The 27,191-nt window shown below is 41.5% G+C and overlaps 1 protein-coding gene across 7 annotated transcripts in view; it reads left to right on the top strand.

Annotated features, from left to right (window-relative positions):
• szt2 (SZT2 subunit of KICSTOR complex) overlaps positions 1-27,191 on the top strand; it is a 138,319-nt gene that overhangs the window by 57,470 nt on the left and 53,658 nt on the right. For all 7 annotated transcript variants that reach the window (XM_037768963.1, XM_037768966.1, XM_037768965.1 and 4 more), the window contains 9 exons: positions 383-535; positions 1,287-1,389; positions 3,824-3,938; positions 4,570-4,657; positions 13,565-13,683; positions 13,913-14,077; positions 16,406-16,490; positions 23,027-23,200; positions 26,701-26,892. In XM_037768963.1, coding sequence (XP_037624891.1) covers positions 383-535; positions 1,287-1,389; positions 3,824-3,938; positions 4,570-4,657; positions 13,565-13,683; positions 13,913-14,077; positions 16,406-16,490; positions 23,027-23,200; positions 26,701-26,892 — 1,194 coding nt within the window. The remainder of the gene's footprint in view (positions 1-382; positions 536-1,286; positions 1,390-3,823; positions 3,939-4,569; positions 4,658-13,564; positions 13,684-13,912; positions 14,078-16,405; positions 16,491-23,026; positions 23,201-26,700; positions 26,893-27,191) is intronic.

Here is a 27,191-nt window from a genome sequence, read left to right as displayed (position 1 = left end):
TTCAGATACGTGGCAAACTAAGCTAAACACCTCGACTACTTACAGACAGCTTTGGTTTTAGCTTGTTTGTAAAAATTCACTATTAGCCGAGCTGCAGCGTGATAATAAATTACACCGAAACGTTAAAAAGTACCGATTAAAAGAACCGATAACACCGGAGCTTATCAATACTCCGGTCTTTAATAATTTAGCTTGTTTAATACCGGGTTTTGGTGCCCATCCCCACATCTGTGTTTGAGATTTCTGTGTGAACCCCCACCCACCCTCCCGTTACAGATAATGGATGGAAGGATGGAAGGATGGATGGATCTTCTCTGAAGTCTCATATTTACATGCCCTCACCCTTGTTTGGTGTTTTTAACATTTGACCCTGACCACACAGACTACAACACGGAGGAGAGCTACCAGGCCAGAGACTACCTGGCAGCCACCATGCAGTTCATCCCTGGACACTTTGCCTGTGACGTGGTGTGGAGCACAATCATCCACATTCACCCACGCCTCAAGATGGGACCCAACATGGGGGTATCCAGGGGTGAGTGACCATGTTCCTTTATATGGGGGGAAACTAGGGCTGTCTCAACGTCACATTTTCACTACATGATTCTGACATTCACATTAATTAACCACTTGTGTTTTGTTGCTTGGCCTTGAAGGAGGTTATGTTTTCACCGGGATTGGTTTGTCTGTCTGTCTGTCTGTCTGTCTGTCTGTTAGCAGGATTACTCCAAAAGTTCGTGATGGATTTGAATACAATTTTTTTGGAGGGGTGGGGTGTGGCACAATGAACAATCCATTAGATTTTGGTGGCGATCCCGATCATGATCCGTATTCAGGAATATTTTTAAGAATACCTATCAGCCTGAGCAATAACGACGTGTTGATGATGCGTTACCCAGCCTCCTTCTGAGAGAAGAGAGATACGTCTGTGGATATGTGGCGAGACATCGAGGTGCAGGAGCTGCTGTCCGTCCGCGGTGAGAAAGAACAAAGTGGTAGATGACGGGATGAGAGACAACGTAGTGTAACGTTATACAGACATAACAAGGCTGCTGAATGAGAGAGGCATTCACCGATACGTTACACGGAAACACACCGTGTTAATAACAAGCCGACCACCTCACGGTACCTCCAGCTGGGATCTGTTTTTAAAGTCAGACACCTTGGCGGAGGTCTGCGCTCTCCGAGTGCCATTCTAGTGTTAATATAGTGATGATCCTCTTCTTGAAACGAATAGATTAATTTTGCTGAATCTGTCAATATGTTTGTTTGTCTCCCTATCGTAGCGATCCAGCCCCTGCGCTCTGTGCTCAACTCTTTCTGTGTGGTCAACAGGAAGAACATGTTTGTCTACCAGGAGCGTACCACCAAATCAGTCTTCTACCTCAGGTTCGACTTTCTCCTCATTATTCAATCTTTGCTTTTTCACTTCTTCACTGGATTTCAATCTTTCTCTACTAGGGTTCATATTTCTATTCAGTGTGTTTTTCAACATTTTCGACCTCAAATTAAAGAACACACAATATCTAATAAACCCTCCTTTATATGCAAGGGCTTTGAGAGGGCTGTTGCAACACAGCTCAACTATAACCTTTACCACAGAGCTTTTGGGAACATTTTCCATCAGAAGGTAACATGTTCTTAAAGCAGCAATATGATAGAAAGGAAATTGAACTTGCTGTCAAACACAGCCTTTGTGAGTAAATGTCATTTATGGATGCCCCGAGCCAGATGGTGGAGCTTCCATATCACATTGTCAACTGCGAGGTTGGAGGGAACACTTCTGTATCCTCCCAGTCCGTGCTTACACAGTTCACAAATCATTTCACAACTTCAACAAGACTGGGCTCAGCGGGATTCATCGTGGGAGTGAGCAGTGAGAAGAGGGGGTAAAGAAAGGAAGTTAACTGAGACCATGCAGGTCTTGGTCTTAGTTAACTTCATGTGGCACTGGCATGTGTTATGTATGATGGGGCTGTTTCATAAAGCAATATTAGCAGTTATACTATTGTCTGGGTGAATACTCGATCCTGATTGGCTGCAGGATGTCCATTAATTCCTGATAATAACACCTACTAAGTAGTTCCAGTGAAACTGTTTGTTCACCGTTCTAAATGAATGCGTTGGCTACAAAACAATCTGAATATGTTATTTACAGCACTGAGTGTAACATTAGTCCTTCAGCGCCTCATCCTCTGAACTCCACAAGGTGGAGACTGAAACACACAAACTGCAAGAAGTCCGTTCACTGCTCCTCTGAACTTCCTGATACGTTGTATGACATCAGAGATCATCTCACATCCCGTTCACTATTCAACTCGCTACGTCAGACTGCAGCCGACACGTGCTCTCTCATTTGTTCCTGGAACTCTTGATATTGAATTGGGGACAGTGACATGGCTGGACAGCTAGCTAGTCTTGTTGTTAAACATACGGTCAAATTATATTTGCTTTTTTTCAACCGTACGCAGTCTGATTGACTTTAAATCTTGCTAGCATAGCGTTAGCATTCTGGCTCATAGCTGAGCTAAAGGGTTCTATGAGCTGAGAGGACTAGAAATATCTCCCGTTGCCAAGTCGTAGAGAAGGTTCATCTTATTTACTGGAGTAGTGAACAATGTTTCCTCTGCGTAAGAACCTTATGGGATGGTAATGGTTGTGCCAGGTGTTAGCAAACCCTCAGTTGTTGCCACGGAAACAGAGTTATGGTTTGTGAAAAACTTTAGATTTGGCAAAATGCATGAAAATATAAATCAATGGTCTTTTCTTTGGCAGTGGACCATGGTATAAGTGTGATAATGCCATCGAGGTGTCCAATCAGGAAATAATGGACTTTGCAACTTCCCCTTCGTCCATTAATTCTTGATAACGGACACCTTGTCGGGCATTATCACTTACTTACAAACCTCTTTAGTAAATTGTGGCTGTTTTCAGGATATTCTCTTTCAGATGGAGATTGAGCTCAGTCCCTTAGTAGCTGAGAACAGAAGTCAAAGTCAAATTGCAGCACACATCATGTTTATCACAATTTGACATTGGCTGCAATTATTACCAACTGTAATTGTAGAACTTGTAGTATTGTACAGTATTCAGTATTTTTTTTCAAGTAGTTCTTAATAACTGACATAGCAGTTTTCATGTGGTGAAAATACTGTTTAATTACCTCCAGATTGGCAGTCTGTCCCTCTTGTATTTTCTTTAGAAGCATGTCTGTTTCGTGATATGTAAATGGCTGTAGCCTTGTAGTCAAATATCAGCTTTGTATTGTCTTTATGAAACAGCTCGATCCTGGTTAGTTAGCCCATTCAAGCCAGGCTTATCACAATAAACCCTGCTTATTTATGAAACAGCCTTCTGTATATTATAAGGGCCGTTCAGCTGGCCAAGCTTGTAGACAGCAGGAATTAATTCCCATATGAACCTGTTCTTTGTCACACTTTGACCATTTTCCTTGAGCAAACATGACACACTGTATTTAATCGTGTCATGCTGCCTTTGGCTTGTAAGATATCATCAGTCTTTGGTGAGATTTTCTGACTGAGTGCTCTAATTCACTTCTTTGGCATACCAACTTTCCAACACTTAGCACATTAGTGAGAGTGGCTTTCAGATAGAAAAGATAGAAAACACTGGGAAGGGACAAGAACGATAAGACAGATAAGGATTGGATTGTCAGTGGATGACATTTGATATAAAGTAGTAGTAGTAGTAGTAGTAGTAGTAGCAGTAGTACTAGTAGTAGTAGTAGTAGTAGCAGTAGCGGTAGAAGTGTAGTCACAAAGACGTCAATTTCCATACGTGTTGCTTGTGTTTATCTTTCCAGACTTTGTGAAACGTCGCTAACGGGGAAATACTCCGACGTGGATGGTAACCTCCACATGACTCGCTCCATTGGGCTTGCTAGGAGTCAAGAGCCCTTGTTTCCCGAGGAACTTATGGTAAGTGAACAAGTGCACTATACACCCCTTTTGACTAGCAATGTCAACTTTCATAACTGATATTGTATATAAGCACATTTATACTGCATTCAAAAAACTGCATGGTTTTTGCCCCAAACTGCATGTGATTATCATAAAGTGGGCATATTTGTAAAGAGGAGACTCGTGGGTACCCATAGAACACATTTACATTCACATATCTGGAGGTCAGAAGTCAAAGGACCCCTTTAAAGATGGCCATGCCAGTTTTTCCTCGCCAAAATTTAACCTAACTTTGGAGCATTATTTAGCCTCCTTCCCGACAAGCTGGTATGACCTGGTTGGTACCAAAGGATTCCTCAGGTTTTTCTAGTTTAATAAGATACCAATATCTTCAGCTCTAAAACCTGAATCTGCTACAGCTTCTGAAAGACAATAAAAGTCAGTCAGGATCGCCCACGGGTCTAGGGGGTTAAAATGGATACAGACATTTACAGTGTTTACCTGCTTACCTTCTTATTTGCAATGATTCATGAGTGAATAACCATGAGTAGGTCAGGATTTTGGTATGCCTTGGCTAGAATGTATGATCACCTTTGTGGGTTACATGAGGATGCCAATTTGTTGACATCTTTGGTATCTCTTTCCTCAGGGCTCCAGGTCTTCTCTGGACGGCTCTCGGCCAGTTGGACAAGTAGACAAACACATCCTGCTGCTGGTGCATGGAGTGGGAAATGCAGGTAAGAGCTGGGAAATATGAAGAGCTGATAATGACTGCTATTTTTGATGTTAGCAAAAGTGATTCATGGTGAAATGGTGGCGTAGTAGACACACCAAAAACATGACAAAGAGTACTCAAAGGCTTACCGAGATCAGGACCCAGCAAAAAGAAGGCCACAAGAACAACATAAAAAAACAGTGAAATATCAGGACAAAAGACACAATAAAACGACAATAGGATAAACTTTCCATAAATATGTGCAAATGTTGCTATAGGACTTATTTAAATGAACAATTGCAGCTGGAACAAAACTGTTCCTGTAGCGCTGTGTTCTACACCTTGGGACCCTAAACCTCCGACCAGATGGGAGAGGCTGGAACTCACCAGACAGAGGATGAGAGTCCTCGCTGGCTATCGGCTGTAACTGCCCGGTATACAGAGACTCTAGGCTCAGCTATGACTCACCAATCATCCGACTGGACCATTTAACAATCTGACTCAGTCTATTTCTGTCCTTCAGAGGCATATTACCAAACCATGACACCAGAGAAAAGGATAAAACGGACTCAATAAAAGCACGATAAAATAACGTCATCGTTGTTTTTCCGATGTGGAAGTAGGACAGCTTCCATAAGCAGAACAGACGCTGGTGCCCCTTCTTGCATATGGCTTCACAATTTGCCTCAAAGTTCAGTGTAGCGTCAATGATAGTCCCGATGTATTTATATGATTACACATGTGCAACAGTTTGACCCTTAATGGTTGTGACTTCAGGTTCACAGGCATGTCTTCTAAAATCAGTGATCATATCTTACGTTTTTGATATGTTAAGTTGCAGATATGATTCCTTACACCATTTGACAAAGTCATCAATTAAGCCTCATCCACACCAGGAACGTCAGCAGCGCGTGGCGGCTGCGTTACCTGTTGTTTTTTATTTCGGCGTCCGTGTTTACAGGTTAGAGCAGCCACACTGCCACTCCTGCGTCTTTTCTAGAGATTCTAGGTCTCGTCTATTTTTGACGCAAGCGGCGCGGTTCACAGCAACAACAGACAGGGAAAGTTATCTATTGACAGTATATTAACATCATACCAGCAACATTACTACAGTTTCAATGTCTCTATCTGTAGAAAATGTTACGGGATGAAAAAAGTAAAGACTTCTTTTTAAATCAACACTTCCTGCTTTCATTTAAAAATAGAAGCCCTCGAGCGTTTTTTCTGTGGACAGAATTCCAAAACACGAGGCTTTTATTCTGGGTTGTAGAACATGTAGTGACTTGGAGAGCTCCAGGAAAGTTCGGGGTTTAAGTTGTGAATTATTACTATTATTTACAAATTACCACATGTTTCTTAACCTTTCTCTGTCTAAAATAAATATAAATGACATTTGTAATGAAATTAAATGGCCATTAAAAGGCAAACTCTATGTAGAAAGAAAGGGCTGGCAGCAGCAGAAACGCAGCTGAAACGCAGCTGAAACGCAGCTGGAGTGAACACCCGACGCGTGAATCACGCAGCCGCCACGTGACGCGACGACGCAGCCACCACGCACTCCTGACGTTCCCAGTGTGGATGAGGCGTTTTAGGGCCATGGCTGTTCTCATTGCCCTGAAGCAGACTAACAATCACTGAGTCATCCGCATACTTTAAAATAGTTTGATTTTTAAAAATCCAGTTTGTGATTTCTTGCAGAAGGCAGCGTTGCCTTAAGGAGAGTCAGTGGATCAGGGGGGGTGTGGAAGAAAATTTCACTCAGGTTCCAAATGAAAGAAAAGAATCTTTACTTAAGCTACAGAAGAAGATTATGATTATGGTGGAGCATTTCAGGCAGCATGGAGAACGGACACACACACATGAGTGGTATCTGCACCTTTCTGCTTTGCATCCTAAGAGCAGGGATTTTATACACATTTGTCTGTGGGAACCAAAAGGTGAAGGGATTAACATCAGCTAATACACATCTGGTTCACAAGGCCAGAAGGCAGACTGAGTTTAAGGGGTTTCTGCTGTAATGAATAAAAAAAAAATCAAAAGGCGGAATTGTGGAACAAGATGAGTTCCCGTGATAATCAATGTAAAGGCAAGCCCAAAGGAGAGGTCACTTTCTGAATACAGGCACTTAATTCAGAATACACAGATAATATCCCAGTAAAATAAAACTTAAAGTTTAACCTAAACATTTGCTTCTGCAGGGGAAATTCATGAATAGATTTATAGACTAGCACAGGGATCTTCAAATCTATCCCAAGGCTAATTGGAAGCCAGTAAAGTCACTTTAGATCGGTAGTAATATGACTATTTTCCTTGTTCCAGTTAAAACTCTGGCAGCAGCATACTGTACAAACTGTCATTGATCTATGGACTTTTTGGGGAGACCTGAAAGCAGTACATTGCAGTAGTTAGGCTAAGCGATAATAAAAGCATACAGAAGCTTCTCTGTATCGCAAGGAGAAGGAAGAGGCCTATTTTAGTTTTAGTTTTAGTTTGTTAGCCTCAGTGTTTTACTGATTGAAACACATTGATGCATTGTTCAAGTCTACAAAGAGGGCTCAGATGATCAAGATCATCAACCATATAGAGTTAAGTGTCCTCGGCATAGCAAAAATCTTGTACTTGGGAAGGCCAGAACACACCAAAGAACAACACAATTAACGAATATGTAGGATATTACTACTGCCATTCATGTAATATTACGTCACAACGGCTGCTGTATTAGCCGTGTGGTTACTACGTGTTTATTTGCATATAGAGCGGAGAAGTGAGATCCGATCACAAGTGGCCACTGAAGACGCATGTGGAAACGCATGTTAATACCAGGTGTGTGTCGATGAGTAGATGAGGAGAAGCTAGTTGTTGAGGTCGAGAAATATCCCGAGCTATACGGCCCACAATGGGGGAAACAAAAGACATTGCCTGGATAGCCATAACTCTGGAGATTGTGGCACTTGATGCGCGTCATATGACGCGCCATTGCGCAGTGGCTTTAGCGGTAACTAAAACTGAGAAGTAGTGGATCCGAAATGTTTCTATTTTTGAGCCGTGCCTGAAGGTCCTCCTTTTAGTCACAAACTGAAGCTAGTTGAGTCCAACAGTTTTGTATAAAGTCTACACACTCAGTCTGCAAAGAATGACGTTAAAAGCACAAAGCTGATCAGCCAGCAGGCAGGAAAAAACCTTTTCAAAGATAATGAGATATACAGTAGTTGCAACGGGAAGTGCATTCATTACTGTGCTTAACTGGGTTTTGTCAATCGTACTGAAGATTTGTCATAATATCCACTGATTGTTTCCTCATTGTTCCCACACTAAGTTGCATCTTAGTACGTCTCATTTACCGTACATGGAGGACCATGATGATCCATCATGCAATTTGGTTTCCTTTAAAATCTGCATTACAGTCTCACAGCCGCTTGCACGACTATAGAATCTCTTGTTTATTAATCACTGAGGGGGAAATTGGGGTGTTGGCAGTAGCATAGATAAAATACAGCTTTATGAAGATGAAATACTTCTATACTTACCGTAGCTCTGCAAGTGATTAACTCACAAATTGACATTTCAAAGTGGTATTTACACGGCCTCCCTCTATCTGTAGATAATTTGTGAACAAACATTACTCTCTAAGACTGTAGAAGAGGGAGAAAGAAGAGTGAGGCAGATCATGCATGAATGGCAAAGCAGTTCTCAATAACTCCCTAAATGCCTTCGACTAATCGTGTTGCTTGTGGTGTTATTGGATGAAGCATTTTTGAGCTGGATGGCAGTCAACACAAATGAAGGCCTGAAGCAGCACTCGGTGCTCCTCAGTGGAACAAGCTGTGGACTGATGTTGCTCCACTGCACTGACAGCACGATGACGAGGGGGGGGGCGGAAAACAGAGAGAGTTGGTGACAGTTTTGCTAACATCCTCTGCTGCACTTGTGTTGTCGGCGAGCGTGGCATTTGTCACCTGTTTCTCTAGACATCGTTTGTGAAAAGCAAGATCCTGCAAAGGAGGGGTGTGAGTACCAGATTAGATTCAAATTACATACTAGGGATGTCACCATACCGGAAATCTAATAGTCAATACCAATACCAGTGAATTTCCACGATTCTCGCTACCTAATTTGATACCATGGTAAAAAAAAAATAAATAAAAGGAAAATGATGAGACTTTATTCCTCAGGTATAGCTCGATGACTGTAGGAAAACAGCAGAGGCTGAACACGCACACACACACTCTCTCTCTAAATATCCTCAGATTGAAGCATTAGTTTAAATTCACTGACATGGCGACAGACCATTGGACCATTAAATATTTATTTAAAATGCTAATGTTATATTTTGATGACAATAAAAAAATAAAAATACACCACTTTTCAGAGATTTAGCAATAAACAACAAAAGATAGAAATTTATTTCAGTTCAGTTTTTTCCCCCACAAGTGAATCCTCTTCTAGAAGAAATCCATAAAGGATCTCTGAAAAAGGAGACAAACACAACATCTCCACACTGTTGCATGGTGCTGTTGTTTGTGCGTGTGCGTGTGCGTGTGCGTGTGTCAAACTCAGACACAGAGAGCAGAGGACAGAAGCATTCAGAGAGTTTCTCGCCAAACAGAAAATCTGCCCGCATTTGGTGCTTTGCGGGTGTTAATTTGGGACCCTGATTACAGGCATCGTACGGTACCTTCGGTACTGTAGAAAAAGAGTACCGTCACGTTTTTAGAATTTTGGCAGCAACTTGTTACCGAATTATCGGTTCTCGTGACATCCCTATTAGATACAAGTATGCAGTTTGTCCAAGTCATTTCAGTTACGTGTGCTATTCTTTTGATTAACTGAGATAAATGTAAAATAATACTGCACTGCCAATATCAATGTTTTAGAGTTTAAAGGATGATGATGACAAAAACCAACAATGTGGTAGTTCGTCTCTTTATACTGTCTGACTACCCTACCGTCTGTGGCCCTCCAAGCCCCTTAGGTTCGGACTGAAGAGGTAAATCTTTACAAACACCTCACAGATACATAGGCTGTGTTCGAAATCATTCACTCATTCACTACTCCCTACTAGGGATGTAACGATACCAGAAATCTAGTAGTCGATACCAATACCAGTGAATTTACACGATTCTCGATACCAATTCGATACCACGGTAAAAAAAACAGAAAAAACAATAAATCCCATGTAATTCAACACGCACTCCTTTATTCAAACATTTGAACATTACAAAAAACAGAGGAATGTAGCCTTTAAATAATAAATAAAAAGAAACATCTATTAACATTGTAAAACAGAACAGTGGCATGTAGCCCTCAAGTATTTAAAACCAACTATATTGTCTGGATGTCTTTGAGTTGTTTTGCTAAATTGGAAGTATTTCCTCCTTTGGAAAGAAAAATAGGACGACACCGTTACTGCAACGCATACTGCTTTTTGCGAATCTATTATTACTCCTTGTAAATCCGCCTCGAACGCATAGTACTTCCATACCCGACTCTTGCTATTTGTTTTCTCAACGAGTTGAGGCGGAGGTGGAGCTGCAGCAGCTGCCATCTTTCACATCTCGTGTTGTTCTTTTTTTCTGTGCTGTTACGGCGTTCTTCTTTTTCCTTCATTGCGAGGCAGATGAGAACACTTGTAAGCGTATACTGCCCCCATTAGATCTGGAAGAATCGCATCTCCAGCACCTCCGCTCTGGTACCAAATGACCATTACAGGCATCGTTCGGTACCTTCGGTAACGAAGAAAACGAGTTCCGTCACATTTTTTTAATTTTGGTACCGAGTTGGTACCGAAGTATCGGTTCTCGTGACATCCCTAGTCCCTACTCACTATCTGGGGAGTTCTATGTGGAGGATTATATAGTGAGCTCATGGGCAAAATTAAAAAGCACTTACTCGGGTCAATCTGTGCCGTTAATTACTACATTACTGTCACACAATTAAAACGTGCAAGACCAATGTCGGCTGATGGACCATCCATACTAAATACAGACATGCATTTTTGTGATAAATACATATTGTTAGCTATTTTGTTGAGTTGCCTCTTAGCGAAATGTTCTGAGTGAATTTAAGCAGTGATGCAGCTTACACTGTATGTCTAGGGCTTTTATGGAGAAAGATAAAAACAGAAGAAGTAAAACATTATGCGCTGCCATTGCCGCCACCAACAACACAATGAAGACAGTGGGGATGTCACAATACCAGAGATTTAGTAGTCGGTACCAGTACTAGTGCATTTCCACAATTCTCGATACCCAATTTGGTACCACGGCAAAAACAAAACAATAAACACTTAGAGCTAGTGTTAGGAAGTTAAACGGGTCATAATTTCTCTATATTATCTTTTTTATATTAATGTGAAGACATCTCCTTCAAACGACAGATTTTTGACTGAGTTTCACTGGAAATTGAAAATTTACAAGAACATCACAGTAATGTTACAATTTACCCTCCTTCTATCTAATACTCATTTTTACTGATAGAGCTTGAACACATCACATGAAACTCAATGGAACCTCTGTTTATATTAGCTGTTAGCTCCGTTATTTAGCCAAACAGGACTGTGCTGCCCACATGCTGCTAACAGCTAACGTGAAGTAGCTCTCGTCCTGCCGATTTCAACGCAGATTTGTTGTTCACCATGTAGCATTATCAAGGAAAAAATAAGGTGTGTCCCCTGGATGCATAGATAGTGAATTTAATGCGTCCTTTTGGCATCCAGACAGCACAAAAAAGGGTTCAAAGTAAATAAGGTCAGCTAATTATTCAGAAAATATCTTGTTATGGTCCGTGGTCCTTCCAGTCAGTCATCATAGTCTACTCTCTCCATACAGTAAATAGTCATTGTCAGTTCCTGTGTGCACTGATCACTCCAGTCACAATCACAAGAAGGGTCATTACCATGACAACAAGTTGCCACTGGAAATCACTGATATGCTGATATGAACAATATTGCTAGTTGCAAGATGACGAACTCGAGGTTTGCAAAGAAAAGGGAAGTTGATGAGGAGAATAGAAAATTGAGTGAGGAACAGCTATTCCTTCTCCTGCAGTCGAGCACTAAACCTACAGTATGTGCTCGTACAGTAGCTGCTCGACCAATGAACACCTGGATCAGTAACATCTGGGCTCTGCCCAGGCTCAAGGCTCTGGTTACAGTCAAGCCCTCATGCTGTCTTGAAAAGTGTGTAGTTTTAGTTAAATTGTATGATAGGCTGTTGAATGTTTTACGTTTTGTTATATTACTGACAATTTATGAGCTTATGTTGCTTTGCTTTGCTGCCGTTGACCTCAACCTGATATACATTTCATATGTGGGCCTTTTAATAAAACTAGTTTGAGTCCTCCTTTTGTTCAGATTTGCTGGATCAGGCTGCTGTTGCTCCTGTGGCTGCCTTGATGGCACTGTTGCACTGGGAATATCTTCCTGTTTCAGACAGGCTAGGATTACATCAGCACTTTCTCAAAAGCACAACTCATTAAAATCCTCGTCTGCTCCCTCCGTTCACTGTGCTATGAACTCGCTGTCTTCATTTTGTAACACCACCATCCTTGACATGTGAATATGTGTGTTTTTGTAAAGTACACCATCAAGGTCTCTTGTCAGCAGAAGAAAAAATTGAAGTTGAATACACAGCACTTGATATGTTAACCCCTCTGAAGCATTAATAAGTCAAATACGTAATCCTTACATTGTGCACAGTGGTAAGAACATTTAAGGAGTTGTTTCATAATTGAGCATTGACGATCACTCTTGACCTTGAGGAGGAAATGAAGCTCCATTTGCTAACTTTTTTCCTGAGCTTTCTCTGGTTGGAGTTTGCTCTGTTGAAATGGACATAGGTTCGTCGTCATATTTGAGTCATGTCATGACAACAAATGAGTTGTCTCCATAACAAAGAGAAAACTCCGCTAAGGAAGGCTATAAGATGCAGTTGAAAGCTCTATACAATACTAAGGAGTGGACCTTGAGTTTTTTCATGAATTTATTTTTTGACTTAAAGGACCAGTGTGTAACAATCACGGGGATCTATTGGCAGAAATGGAATATAATATTAAATATGTTTTCTTCAGTGTATAGTCACCTGATAATAAGAATGGTGGTGTTTCCGTTACCTTAGATTGAGCCCTTCATATCTACATAGGGAGCAGGTCCTCCACATGGAGTCTGCTATGTTGCACCGTCATGTTTCTACAGTAGCCCAGAGCGGACAAACCAAACTCTGTTAACTTTTCCTGATGGAGTCAGAGTCGATAACGTTACCTGCTCCCATCACCGCCGCTCTCTCTCTCTTGCTTCACCACTCACACTTCCCACCTACACACACACTACACACTGGCTCTGCTCCAGATGGCTCTAGAGAGGACCATTCACGTTTACGCGTCCTCACCTCACCACTAGATACCGCCAGATCCTACACACTGGACTTTTAAATTGACCAGCCTGTGTGTATGGACTCATCTTGACCTACAGACTCAACTTTGGCCTGATGGAATAACACCTTTTTCAGCATCTGCCCAAAATGCATTTGAATGGTGGGGAATGTCAGAATTCCTATGATAAGCCATAATAAAAGCATCACACTTGAAACTAAAGGCAGAAGTTTGAAAAAACTTAACTGTACTTACTGGCTTTTTTCCTGAAATTTTCAACTGCACCATTGAATACAGACCAACTGCCATGATGTGACCATCTACCATCTCACACCTTTGCACATCTGGCCAGCTGCTCCGTAAAGTGGATTGTATATTTCTGATTGTGCCATTGGGGAAGGGTGTTTCTGATGCTGTTAGATGATCCAACAAGCACTTTGTTTGAAACATACTAAGACATTTAATAACCAAAATGCCATCACATTTGTAATACGCTAGCTGGAACGTTTGTGTATGTGCAGCATGAGGGTGATACAGAGATGTTTATTCACTTTTTGTTCAGGTCCAGAGATCACAGATGAGCTGGTCAAGGTGCTGCGCAAGCGCCTGGATGAGACCACCTTGGACATCATCACCGTCATGCTTGTCAGGAACTGCAAGCTGACACCAGCTGATGTAGAGGTAAATTGCTCGTTGACTCATTTTTGTAGAGGAAATTGGGGGGGGGTAAAAGCACTTTAAATGTTTCAAAACAATCTTTGTGTTATTTGTGGCTGGTCTGTAGTTGTGTGAACATGAACCTGTGTACACTTCCAGAATAATGAGTTTTATTCCCACCGGGACAACTAGGAAACATTTGCTGCTGAAAATGTTTTTGGATAAAAGCCTTCACAAAATGTTGTGTGGTCAGTTCATCCAGCCATCAGGATCTCCAGCCACTGAAGTGATGACCTTCAGCCTCCCCCAGTACTGTCTTCCCTGGCTGCCCGCTGTGGCTCACTACCTCAGGCAGAACCTCCTCATCTTCCTGCATGTACCCAAGTACACCGACAGCAACACAGCGCACCACTTCAAGGTACAATCAAGACCAACTTAATGTTATTAATAGGTCTGGCAATAAATTCAAATATTTAATTGTGATTAAGCTCATGATTGTCGATAGTTAATCACAATTAATTGCAAATTAATCACACATCTGTTCAAAATGTACCTTAAAGGGAGATTTGTCAAGTATTTAATACTCTTATCAACATGGGAGTGGACAAATATGCTGCTTTATGCAAATGTATGTATGTATTTATTATTGGAAATCAATTAACAACTAGGGATGCACCGATACCAGTATCGGGTATCGGGTCCGATACTGTCCTCATGTACTCGTACTCGCAAAGCGGCTCCGATACCACGGCACCGATACCACTTTACAGCAGCGTGACGTTAACCTCTCGTCACCATCTTTCGGGTCCTCAAGCTCCACCTCCCCGACGGTGCGGGCGTGACGGGCCGGTGGTGCGTCCGACCCCGCTGGGCCGTGATCCCACCTCAGCCGGCGCGTGCCGGCCCTGACTTTCATTGCACCGCAGGGTTTTGCTTGCACCCTCTGACTCGCACGTGCGTTAGACTCCTTGGTCTGTGTTTCAAGACGGGTCGGGTGGGTTGCCAACAACGCCACAGACCCCTGGCGCCTTTTACTTGGGCGGCACGACGCGATTGGGGCGCACTGAGGACAATCCGCCCCGGTCGGCAGTCGCACCGGGAGCAGGGAGCCCCGTCACGGTGCGGCGAGGTCCGGGCGGGGAGCGCTGTAAAGCTGCGGTCGCAAGCCACCGTCGCCCCGAGCCTTTCCAAGCCGACCTAGAGCCGGTGGTGGCACACCGCCTCGTATGCGGGACTCTCCAGCCTGCTGTGTGTCGCTCACACCCTCCAGCTGGCTGTTAACGAGGGACTTTTGGCTCGTATCGGTACTCGGTATAGGTAAGTACCCAAAAAAGTGGTATCGGTGCATCCCTATTAACAACACAAAACAATGACAGATATTGTCCAGAAACCCTCACAAGTACTGCATTTAGTATAAAACAATATGCTCCAATCATAACATGGCAAACTGCAGCCCAACAGGCAACAACAGCTGTCAGTGTGTCAGTGGGGTCAGTATTCATTGAACATCACTGTAGGCTACACCAACGTAACTTAAACATCAACCTCCATTGCAGCCAGCTGTCAGGGGAGCGCTCCTCATACAGCAATAATGACCGAACCTCACTGTAGCAAAAAGTTTCCGCTGTGGAAATGTTAGCCAGATCCTTTTAGACATAGCCTATATTCGTACGTGTATGTTCTTAATTATATTAACGTTAACAAAAAATATTTCATTAAAACATAAATGATTCTTATATTTATCTCAACATTATTAAATTAACTAAACGGTATAACTGACTCTGCTACAGGCTCTTTTTTTTTTTTTTTTTTAAGGAGACCGGGTTGCCCCCCCCCCCCCCGTTAAGAAAAAGAAAAACTGAAGTTGTGGTTTTATGTGCTAAGCTATGAGCTAATGTCCTCAGTAGTCGTGTTTCCATTTAGTATATGCACATTTTGAAGTATCCCATTAGAAAAGCTGTATGGAAATGACAACATTTGATAAAACTTCCTCAACTGTGAAAAACTAAAAGTTTTTACGCTCGCTTGAAGTGTTTTTTTTTATTGAGACAAATAATATATACAACATATAACATATACATTTGATACATACATATCTGGGGATCGTGTCAAATGGCCAAAGCTCCCCCTGGACACCGATCTACATGCACCATGGGATTGACATGTCATGAACTGATCAATCCCCAAACAAATACCATAACATATACACATATAGGATAACCCACCTACCTACCCAGTTTACCTTCCCTACCTAGGCATTAGGCACCACTACAGTGATTTTTGTTAAATAAAGAAAGAACATTCAGCAGCAATCTAATCATCACAAGAAGATTTGTGATAGCTTGAACTCAAAACATAATCCTAGAAACTATTGCTAGCAGTAGTGAAAAAGTCTGGGTGATAAAAAACCAAAGTAACCAAAGTATATGACTTTTTTTAACTCCTCCAACTATTTTGAATGAGTTGTTGACTTGTAAAAATAAGTCATTGCCTCATTGCAAATCAAAAGTGCTTCCCTGAACCGATAGATGACAGTTTGACATACTGTATGCGCTACAAACAGCTCTGTTTAACGCGATCTGGATTAAGAATGAATAAATGGGAGATATGGGAGGCTCCCAGCTCTGCAAAACTGTGGCAGAGACTAAAATCATTTTGACAAGTCTCATTGTGATGTATGAAATAAATGCTGACTTGTGTGGTTTGAGCTTCCTGGGGCTGATTTGCTCTCCTATTCTGTCTGCAGCACTACTTTCATCTGAGCAGCGACTTGGCTGACGGTGATATCTACCTCTACAATAAACCTGGAGGCCAGGGGACGGGAGGCAAAGGTAATCACATCTCTCTTGTTGTGTGTGTGTCTCTCTCTCTCTCTCTCTCTCTCTCTGTGTCTGTGTGTGTCTGTGTACATTTAGAAAGACAGATATCACTATAGTGAATCAATGTTCTATTACTGTATTGGCTCAAATACAAGATGAACCTGATTATTAGACGACAACCCCAACCCTATTTGCAATACCTGTCTTTGGACTTAGACTTCTGCAAGATAAGAAACACTTGGTCACAGATTCTACATCCATGTTAGTGCTGAAATGATTAGTCAATGAATAACCTGTATACATACTGTGAATATGCTCAGGGACCCCACAAACTGCTGCTACACTACTTATACTTTACTCTCATTTATATTTTAGGGCTGCCCCCTTTTAGTCGATTAGTCTTCTAATCTGTCGTTCTCTGTTAGTCGACTAAGATTTCTTTAGTGAATTAGTCATTTTTTATACTGTTTCATGCTGAATGACCTATTTCCAAGAAACTTGTGAGCACATCTCTGGTAAACACAAGTTTTAAAGTGGTGCGTTTGTGTGATTCTTTGTGGAGAAACTCAGTTTCACAGATCTGTCGATTAAATCAACTAAGCCACTGGTTCTCAAACTATGGTACACGTACCACTGATGGTACGCGTGCTCTCTCTAGTGGTACGCAGAGGAATCTCTGACTATTGATTCCTCATATTGAAGCTTTCCCACAGTTACCCATGCAGAATGACGTGGCGCTACTAAACCTGAGGGGGTGCATCCTGTTTTTCCCTGATAAAGCGACACTGTGAACAACAACTCTGTGTTGAAATCAGCAGGAGGAGAGTTAGTAGCGTTAGCTGTTAGCAACCGTTAGCAGCACAGTCCTGACTGGATAGAAAACAGAGATACGAACGTTAACGGAGGGGCCATTGAGATATTATTATTAGGCGTTTAAAGTCGACTCAGGAAAAATGAAGGTAAATTCGGGCGAAGGTAAATTACAACGTTATCATGATGTGTTCAAATGTAATCTCGTAAAATGGAGTTTTGGCGAGAAACTTGAATAAATCCAGTTGTTTGAAGGAGATCTTTTCACATCAATATAAAATATATATTAAAGAGAGAATTCTGACCTGTTTAACTTCCTAATACTAGCCCTGAGCAGCTTGCCAAGATTCTTTTAATCAAAGCAAATATTTAAATAATCATAATCATTTGCATTGTGTGTTTTTATGCAAAGAACCACTATAGATGATAATAACAAAGTACAGTACAGTACAGTACTGTGTCCAGTAGGCTACCCTCCCTGCTTTTTGGACCTGCAGTGCATGTTTTTATATTGTGGCATGCTGGGGGATTCTCCGTTTTGTTAAGTTTTGTTAATGGAAACATTACTACCCAAAACAGTCAGTCCTGTACGGTTCATTTAATGTACTCCTGCATATAATGTCATTTTCTTAATAATCTGCTGTTTGGAGGGATTTTCAGTATAATAAATGCTGAAAAATAAGTGCGCAGTATGTTTTCTATAAATTAATGTAGTGATAAAATAGAGGTTACATCTGACAGAATTTGTTTGGCCCCCGGCAACAATCTGGGTTTCTCATGTGGCCCCCCAGGAAAAATAATTACCCACCCCTGGTCATAATGGTGGTACTGGGAGAGTCAGATATTTTCTGAGGTGGTACGTGGTGTTAAAAGTTTGAGAACTACTGAACTAAGCGATTAGTTGTCAAAATCGTATGAGTCTTTTATAACACAGCCAAGTTTCGTTGTCCTGTGTGTTGCACTACATGTTTGCACCTTGTTTCGTGTCTTATTTTTGTACCTTGCACCTAACATGTAGTCTGAATGTTGCCTCGCTCCCACTGAATGTTGCATCATTCATTCTTGCACCGGGGACCAGGAGCAATGCAATATCCTTCCTGTATGTACTGTACTACACTATATTCAGATGGGTGAAGATAAAGTCTCTCTCGTATCTCTCTATTAATCAGCTATTTTCATAATCAATTAATGTATCAATCATGAAGCCCAAACATTGGCTGGGGCGTTCTATAATCTGCACTTTTATTGGGACCAGGCAACCTCCGGGTCTGAAAAGTGAAGCCAATGTGGAAGGTCCTTAACGTGCATTCTTTCTAACAGCCAGCAGGGGGCGACTCCTCTGGTTACTAAAAGAAGTCTGATTGTATAGAAGTCTATGAGAAAATGAGTCTACTTCTCTCTTGATTTATTACCTCAGTAAACATTGTAAACATGAGTTTATGGTCTCAATCTCTAGTTTCAAGTCTTCTTCAATACAGCATGATGTTCATTTAGTAAATTATGGTCCCATTTAGAGTCAAATAGACCATAAAGCAGGAGATGCTTTAGGGCGGGACTACCTTGTGATTGACAGGTCGCTACCACGGCGTTGTCCGGTCTGGGAGTTGTCCGTGGTTTCGTCTTGGAACTTTAACCCTTTCACAGTGTTTTCACTTCATTTACGTTAATTTTAACATTTTGGTCGCCTAAAAATGTCTTGTTCAGCGTTCAGTTGTACTCAGCTCCACCCTCTCGTGTCACTTAGGTTACTCACTGTGTTATTTTCAGGCATGCGTTTGCATTTGGATTGCCAACCTAACCTGCTCTCTTAACATAGACGACCTGCCTGTTGCAGGAAAGCATCTCAGGTCTCTTGTTCATTATACAAGGTCGGTTGACGGCTGCACAAAACAACACACCGTTTAACTCTACAGAGAGATTGTATGTGACTCGCAGGAGGCTGCTGCCCCGGGCTACTAGTCCTGCAATGTGGCCACTCGCTCATGAATGTGGACAGTCAGTACAGTATGTATTCATACTGGTGTGGATATTGGATTACTTAGTGTTAACAGTACCTTGTCTATTATCATTTATTTGTATGCTTTTATGCAAAACAAGATGAAATAACCTGATGAAGGTCTGTGTACCGAAACGTTGTTCTAATTAAAATGATCTGACTGCAAGTAAACAGGACCGTGTGCACGAGCCGGTTTGCTCTATGTTGTCGACCTGAGGTCACCTGTCGTCTGACAGGTGTGCAAAAGTTCTGCTCTTTAATGCAAATCAAGATGAAAAGTTCAGCTAAGCTCTCTGTTTTGTCACTTTTCCTCTCCATGTATTTCACTTACTGTCAGAAGTGATCAATGCCATTTCATATTGCAATACTTTCTCATTTATCAATATGCTCCGTCGGTTAAAGGAGGGGAGCACTGCTGCTGGAATCAGCTCTGTGCCTGAAAGGTTACCCTCTTCAATGTGAAAATGTTGCTGTGGAGAGTGAATAAATAACTCTGCCATCCTTCAACAGCTCTCACCAAAGGGCAACTAATTAAGGATGTAAATGATGAGTTTACTGAATTAAAACCCTCATTTATAATTACTATGTGCTAACTTTCATTGCCATTTTAACTTAACATTTGGCTCTTAATCACAGTGCTACATTTTCATTTGCAGAGCACATTATCCTGGGTGGGCCGGCTGAAGTAGCTTTGTTCCATTAAGCACAAACAAAGAAGCTGTATACAATCAGACTGTTGTGTACTGTCAGTGCAGTTTAAAAGATCAGGCAGAGGTGTGGACTCGAGGCTCCTCCAGTCCAGTCAGGAATCTGACTTTGTCCCAGCTCTGTTTAAAAGTTCTTATTGGGAATAATACTTTTTATGGTAAACAGCTATTTACCACATGATTGATTTTGAGTTTAAATGTGTCAGTAGATCAGGATTGTAGTTTTACTGGACCGCTACAAAATGTGGATCTCACTGCATGAAAGTATGTTGTGAACCAAGAGCATGTGTCTCTAGTTAGGCCTGTCACGGTAACTCATTTTGTTGGATGATTTATTGTCCCAGAAATAATTGCGATAAATTATATTATTGTCATTTTAAGACCATTTTATGCCACTGAAATAATGATTATATGATAGCATAATAATAATGCAAGCAAAAGAGCAATAACTTTAAATTCTGAAAGATATTTAGACATTGGAATTGGAATGTGATACAAATATAAAAATATCCTAAATAGATAAAACATAAAATAAAACAAATTACACAAATTAATCACACATTTTGTATATGTTCAAAATGTATCTTAAAGGTACTGTTCGTAACTTCTTACACGTATATATCAGGTCAGTGTCTCATGCATGTGGCTACGCTGTTCCAACACAAACTACACGGAAGCACCAAAACCGTAAAGTTCTATCTAGTGAAGCCCGTCTGTTAAACAGTGTTAACTCTTCCTGCTCCAGCCTCCCGTCCGCGGTCGGAAGACACAGAGGAGACCGTAGCTTTGGTCTCCAGGGCCGGAGTCTCTGCTGTACTCTGCTCCTCTGCCTACCTTCACTCACACACCGCGCTCGTTCTCACTCGCTCCACCTCTCACATGCATGTGCGCACACTACACACTGGAGAAGACGGGCCTTGCCTAAATTTAGCGTAACTTTTGAGCATTATTTAGCCTCTTTCACGAGCAAGTATGAAATCGCAATGTAAAAATTGCAATTTCAGTCATGTCCATATATCGTGCAATAAGATGATAACGTAGTTATTATCAAGGTCATGTCCATTTATCGTACAATAAGTTGATAACATAATTATTATCAAGGTCATGTCCATTTATCGTACAATAAGTTGATAACGTAATTATTATCAAGGTCATGTCCATTTATCGTACAATAAGTTGATAACATAATTATTATCAAGGTCATGTTCATAAATCGTTCGATAAGTCACTAACATAAAAATGATCGCGGTCGTGTCCATTTATCGTACGATAAGTCAATAACATAATTATTAACGAGGTCATGTTCATATATTGTACTATAATTCAATAACATCAATAATGATTGAGGTCATGTTAATTTGTCGTACGATAAGTCGATAACGTAATTATTGTGACATTCTATCAAACAATGTTCTCCAAATGGAAAAATCTAAAAAGTTATTTAACCATGTTTGAATGTTGGACAGGATTTCAGTGTTTTTATTGCTTTACAATTGAAGTAACAACTAGAATGTGCTCAGCTAACAACTTTAAATCCAGTTGTGTTTCCAGCTGCAGGGCACTGGGAGCTCTCTGAGGATTCTCACCTTTAGTCTCTGAACATGACCTCTCTGCGGCTGTTCAAACCTCAACAGGAAAGTTGGTTCCTTGCTCCCGTACTCATTCCACTTGCTGTCGAACTACTTTTTAATTGCTGTGCGGGGAAGTTCTGACTCCATCTCATTAGTTTTATCAGCTGCGGAACAAAGTGCTGAAGTTCTGACGTTAGCTGATCTCTGCCCAGCAGAGACTCACCTGTTTCCGGTCTGCTAATTAATGACACTTAACTGCACTGTGCAGTTAAATATGTCTATAATCCCAATGGAGCAAGTTTAGAGACCAGTGTAATTGCAGAACTTGACAGTGACAGGACAAGACACATGTATTGTATAATGACCACGTGTTTGTGTGTGATAACATGGCATCTGTCTCCCAAATGATATGGATGAAATACGATGAAAGAATTGAATGAATTTCTGCTATGAGAAGCAGAACAGGGTTGTAACTTCTGACCACATGTACAGTGATTTGGATGGATCTTTGTGTGAGTAGTTGCATTTGAAAAGCTTCTGACAAGTGTAACGGGACAACCTCCCTCTCATTGTGAATGGATATGTGATGTGATCTTTTTGGTGTTGATAGTAACTCTCCTTTTTGGTGAAATATATATGATAATGATGAAACCAGTATCAACTAGAATGGCATTCGGAGAGTGCAGACCTCCGCCAAGGTGCCTGACTTTAAAAACAGATCCCAGATCACAGCTGGCAGTACCGGGAGGTGGTCGGCTTGTTATTAACACGGTGTGTTTCCGTGTAACGTATCAGCGGATGCCTCTCTCAATCAGCAGCCTTGTTATGTCTGTAGAACGTTACACGACAGACAGACAGACAGACAGACAGACAGACAGACAGACAGACAGCAATAGCTTTCAATAATTAAAATTGTAGTGTCTCCTTTGTTTGAAATGGCAAAAGTGATTTGTATTTCTGAAATGCATCTGTGCCTCCTGTCTCCACCCGGCTCCATGCTGCTGCTGCTTACCCATTGTGTGCAATAATCCCCAGTACCATGTCAATGTTAACACATCCAGCAATACTGTCTCACACAAGCGGTGTTTATAGGACAACTAAACCTTGTGGTGAAGCATCTGCACAGTTGAAATGTGATGAAGTGAGGCATCAGAGGATCGAAAATGAATATTAACACTCCCCATTTCACTGTGCTCATTTTAAATCTATGGTGCTGTGACAAAACAAAATGATACGGTGACAGACACCATGGCAATTAAAACCAAATATTATATTTTCCTGCTATACAAATGGAAATTTCCCTAATAACCCCGAGGCTACGTGAAAATTGATTCACTGTCGAGGCTCTTTGGATAATTATGAACAAAAGAGAATCATTTGTGACTCGGCAGGAAGTTGAAAACCCAATGGAGCTGACTAGGTTTCACTGTGGTCGTTTGAACATATCCCCCCCTGCTCTTTCAGGTATCGCCTGCATCGCCTTGTCATTTGTGGACGCCCATGGTCGTCCCCTTCAGGTTCCAGTCCAGGACTGTGCTGCATCACAGAGATCAGAGAACTGCACCATTCCCCTTCATCCGGACCATTTTGATGAGCTGACCACTGTGGGTAAAGTGGACTCCATCAACCTCAGCTCAGGTACAGGTGAACACAGCACGGAGCAGATGTAGCCTGACTTCATTTAGCCTGTGTTGTGACATGGCGGATGCTGGCTCTTAAGAGGGGGGTGGTTCGGGTTGGATAGATTAAGGGTTAGGGTTACATGTAGAGTTCTGCTCCGTCCAGAGAAACACTTTAATTTCAGTCCCTAGTTCTTTAGCATAATGCTAAATACACTGGCCAAGTTGGTAAACATGAACATGCTCAGCTTACGGATGTCACGAGGGTCATGAATTGATGGGGCCTTGAAGCAGGAATGCACTTGAATGTCAGAAAAGATGCAAGATAAAGCACAAAATGAAGGTCCATATTCACACATGAATGCAATTAGCATCCCTAATGATAAGGTATGGTAAGCACTGTAAAGTAAACTTATTGAACCCACGCAGGCGAATTATCAGAATCACATTTATTGGCCAAGTATGTGAACACATACAATGAATTTGACTCTTGTTTTTCGTTACTCTCAATGTACATACAAAAAAGCTGGACAAAGAGATGGGTAAACTAAATAGATAAATAATACTCTTATCAACATATGGGAGTGGACAAATATGCTTGATTTTTGTAAATGTATGTATATGTATTACTGTAAATCAGTTAACAACACAAAACAATGACAGATATTGTCCAGAAACCCTCACAGGTACTGCATTTAGCATAAAACAATATGCTCCAATCATAACATGGCAAACTGCAGCCCAATAGGCAACAACAGCTGTCAGTGTGTCAGTGTGCTGACTTGACTATGACTTGCCCCAAACTGCATGTGATTATCATAAAGTGGGCATGTCTGTAAAGGGGAGACTCGTGGGTACCCATAGAACCCATTTACATTCACATATCTGGAGGTCAAAGGTCAAGGGACCCCTTCGAAAATGGCCATGACAGTTTTTTCCTCGCCAAAATTTAGAGCAAGTTTGGAGTTATTTAACCTCCCTCGTGAGCGAGTGTGACATGATTGGTACGGATGGATTCCTTAGGTTTTCTAGTTTCATAAGATTCCAGTATCATCACTCTAGCTTTAAAACTGAGTCCGCAACAACCTCAGAAAGATCGATTGTGTTAAAGAAATGATTGCGTTAACTTTGACAGCTCTAATAAACATACAACTATTATGTACATAACCTGACCCGCCAGGTGGTTAGTTACACAGAACCGTCTGAGAAGCCGTCATTGGAAACAGTTTGGAAAGGTGCAGGCACTTCCACAAAAATACTATTGTGTGTTATTGTGTGACTTTGGCGAATCCAAACCAACCAAAGTCACACAATGATGCAAACAAACTAACCGATCGCGGCAACAGAAATCCAGCAACTCCCGTGTTCTGTTTTCTAGTGGCTTTGGCGAGAGCATAGATAGCGGCCTCAGTTCCCTGTTCGAAACACAAACAGAAAGGTAAACCAGTGAAAATATTCTAACTATAACGTACACTTAAAGGTACTGTTTGTAACTTCTTACACTTACACTCTTATAAATCATTGCGGGTCGGTGTCCCATGCGCGCTCGCGTGTGGCTACACTGTTCCAACACAAAATACACGGAAGCACCAAAACCGCAAAGTTCTATCTGGTGAAGCCCGTCTGGCAAAACAGTGTCAACTCTTCCTGCTTCAGCTTCCTGACCACGGTCAGAAGACACAGGGGAGACAACGCTGTACTCTGCTCCTCTGCCTGCTTTCCTTCACTCACACACCGCGCTCGTTCTCACTCACTATCTCGCTCCACCTTGCTATCTCGCTCCCGTGTCTCCCCTGTTCCTTCTGACCGTGGTCGGGAGGCTGAAGCAGGAAAAGCACAAGCGCGAGCACAGGACTCTGACTTTAGTTGACTTAACGGCCAAGGTGTCGCTGGTAACAAGACATTTCTGATTCTTATAGAGAGTCCCTTTAAAAGGACATTGACTTTTTTTTTTAGTTGAACCTTCTTTAGGTTGTCTATAATACGTTTTGCCGCCGGCCCCGTCCACAGCACTACATTGCTTTGCTCCCACGAAGTAACTCCTGTCTGTTTCTCCAAACTGCGGGCGTGTCGACCGCCATCTACTGTAGATAATACACTGACTATGGATAAGTACCTCACACAAACCCATTTCAAAACACCCAAACCATCCCTTTAATATCAGGTGGCATCTTAAGATGTCCAAGCCCAAGTTGAGGTAATGAAATCTTCAGGGTTATATTCTCAGACTTGGCAAAGCTCCTACAAATCCACAGAAGAGGACATCATACCACAGTTTTCATAGGTTGAGTAGCACTAACCATGACTAGTAAACTGAATTTGATGTGTGCAATCAGTGCAGTTCTCCTTTAGAATTACAATTTGATTATCTTACAAGGTTACAGCAAGTCCCAGGAGTCATTTTATTGTATAAACTGCACTAATTTGAAAATGGATTAATTACAGTAATAAACGTCAAGCTACATCATGGGTAACAGTCCGGCTATTAAATTTAAAGTCTAAATATTAAATGCCCCTAAAATTGAACGAGTAAATCTTTCTGGTAAATGAATACAACTGTTTAATATGAAGAGATTTTTCGCTCCTGGAGGCTAGATTTGTCAATGTGACACTGCATCGCGGGGCCATAAATCAAAATTAAATCATGGTTTTGGGGGCTTATTAATATAATTGTGTTTGTAAAGTGTTAGCCCATACCCCGATGGTTGTGTTGCAACAGGAAAGAAGTGACAAATACGACTCCAGCTGTTTGGTTTTGGGCATTAAAAGTAGAGCCGTCCTTAAATGGTGGGTTTAATTAAATAAGACCTTAACTGTGCAGTGAGTGACAATCATAATACATGTCCCCATCTGCTATTGTATACTGTTTGAAGACATGTTAATGAAAGGTTACCCAAAATATGAAACGTTTCTATGATGTGGAAATTGTCTGAAACGCTGTAAAAGCGTATGAAGGAAGCAGCAGAGGACAGAAGGCTGGAAGACAAAGGTTGGTGCCGGATCACAGAAATGGCAACGGCAGTCACTCCTGATGTCTAGTGTCTCAGTTATGTCCTTACGGTGAACATGAATATCATTTTTCATCATCCCTCTAAAGAGGAGCAGTATTAAAATGTTATCAGTGAAGTGAAAAGGTGTGAGTGTCTGAGTCTGACAGAGAAAGAGATGTGGATCACCACTGGCTTGTGTTTTTAGATATAATAATATAATATATCATAGTCAGAATACCATGGTGGAGATGATTAAGAGCCTCAGTACTGCTGACCCAATATTAAAGCCACATTTCCCATAAACCCTGCTGCTTCCGTGTTCACACTGAATGTTGTTTCTTGCGAATGGGAGCAATAACATTCTCCAGATGCCATTGATCCCGTTTTAAGAGCTAGAACAGTGTCATTATGTGCTGAGTCAACAGGATCTTCCTCTTTAATGTTTTGTCTAATGTTATTTTTATCCGGTTGTTTTCATCGGGATGTGTGGGAGTACTAATCACTGGTGTGTCTGCTTGTGTTCGAACAGAGCCACAGCTGTACGTGCGCTTTGACATCTGGGAACAAGGCAACGTCAGCCCCTTACAGCTGAGTGATAAACTGCAGGGGGCGCTGCGCCACGCACTCTGTGACGTCGTCATGGAGCTGAGAGTCTTACCGAATCCTCTTTGTTTGGGGGTGATTTGCCCGGCAACCAAAGCTGAGAGAGAAGAGGCTAAAGGTGAGGTCATCATCAACAAATGTGTATTTGTTTATCCTCCCTCCGTGTTGTGGAGTAGATACTGTATATTCTACCTGTTTTGCAGGGTTCCTACGCAGTATGGAAAAGTATGGGATTTATTTTGGTAATTTCCAGGTATGGAGAAGTATGGAAAAGAGAACGGACTATTTTTTATATTCAAAGAAACATTAAAGGGACTGTTTGTAACTTCTTAAACGTATAAATCATTCCGGGTCGCTGTTCAGACTCAGACTCCAACACAAACTACACGGAAGCAAACCTCTTGGTTGTATCTAGTG

The sequence above is a fragment of the Sebastes umbrosus genome, chromosome 5 (assembly GCF_015220745.1).
Source record: "Sebastes umbrosus isolate fSebUmb1 chromosome 5, fSebUmb1.pri, whole genome shotgun sequence".
In the NCBI taxonomy this organism is placed as follows: domain Eukaryota; kingdom Metazoa; phylum Chordata; class Actinopteri; order Perciformes; family Sebastidae; genus Sebastes; species Sebastes umbrosus.
This window is presented reverse-complemented; position numbering and strand designations above follow the sequence as displayed.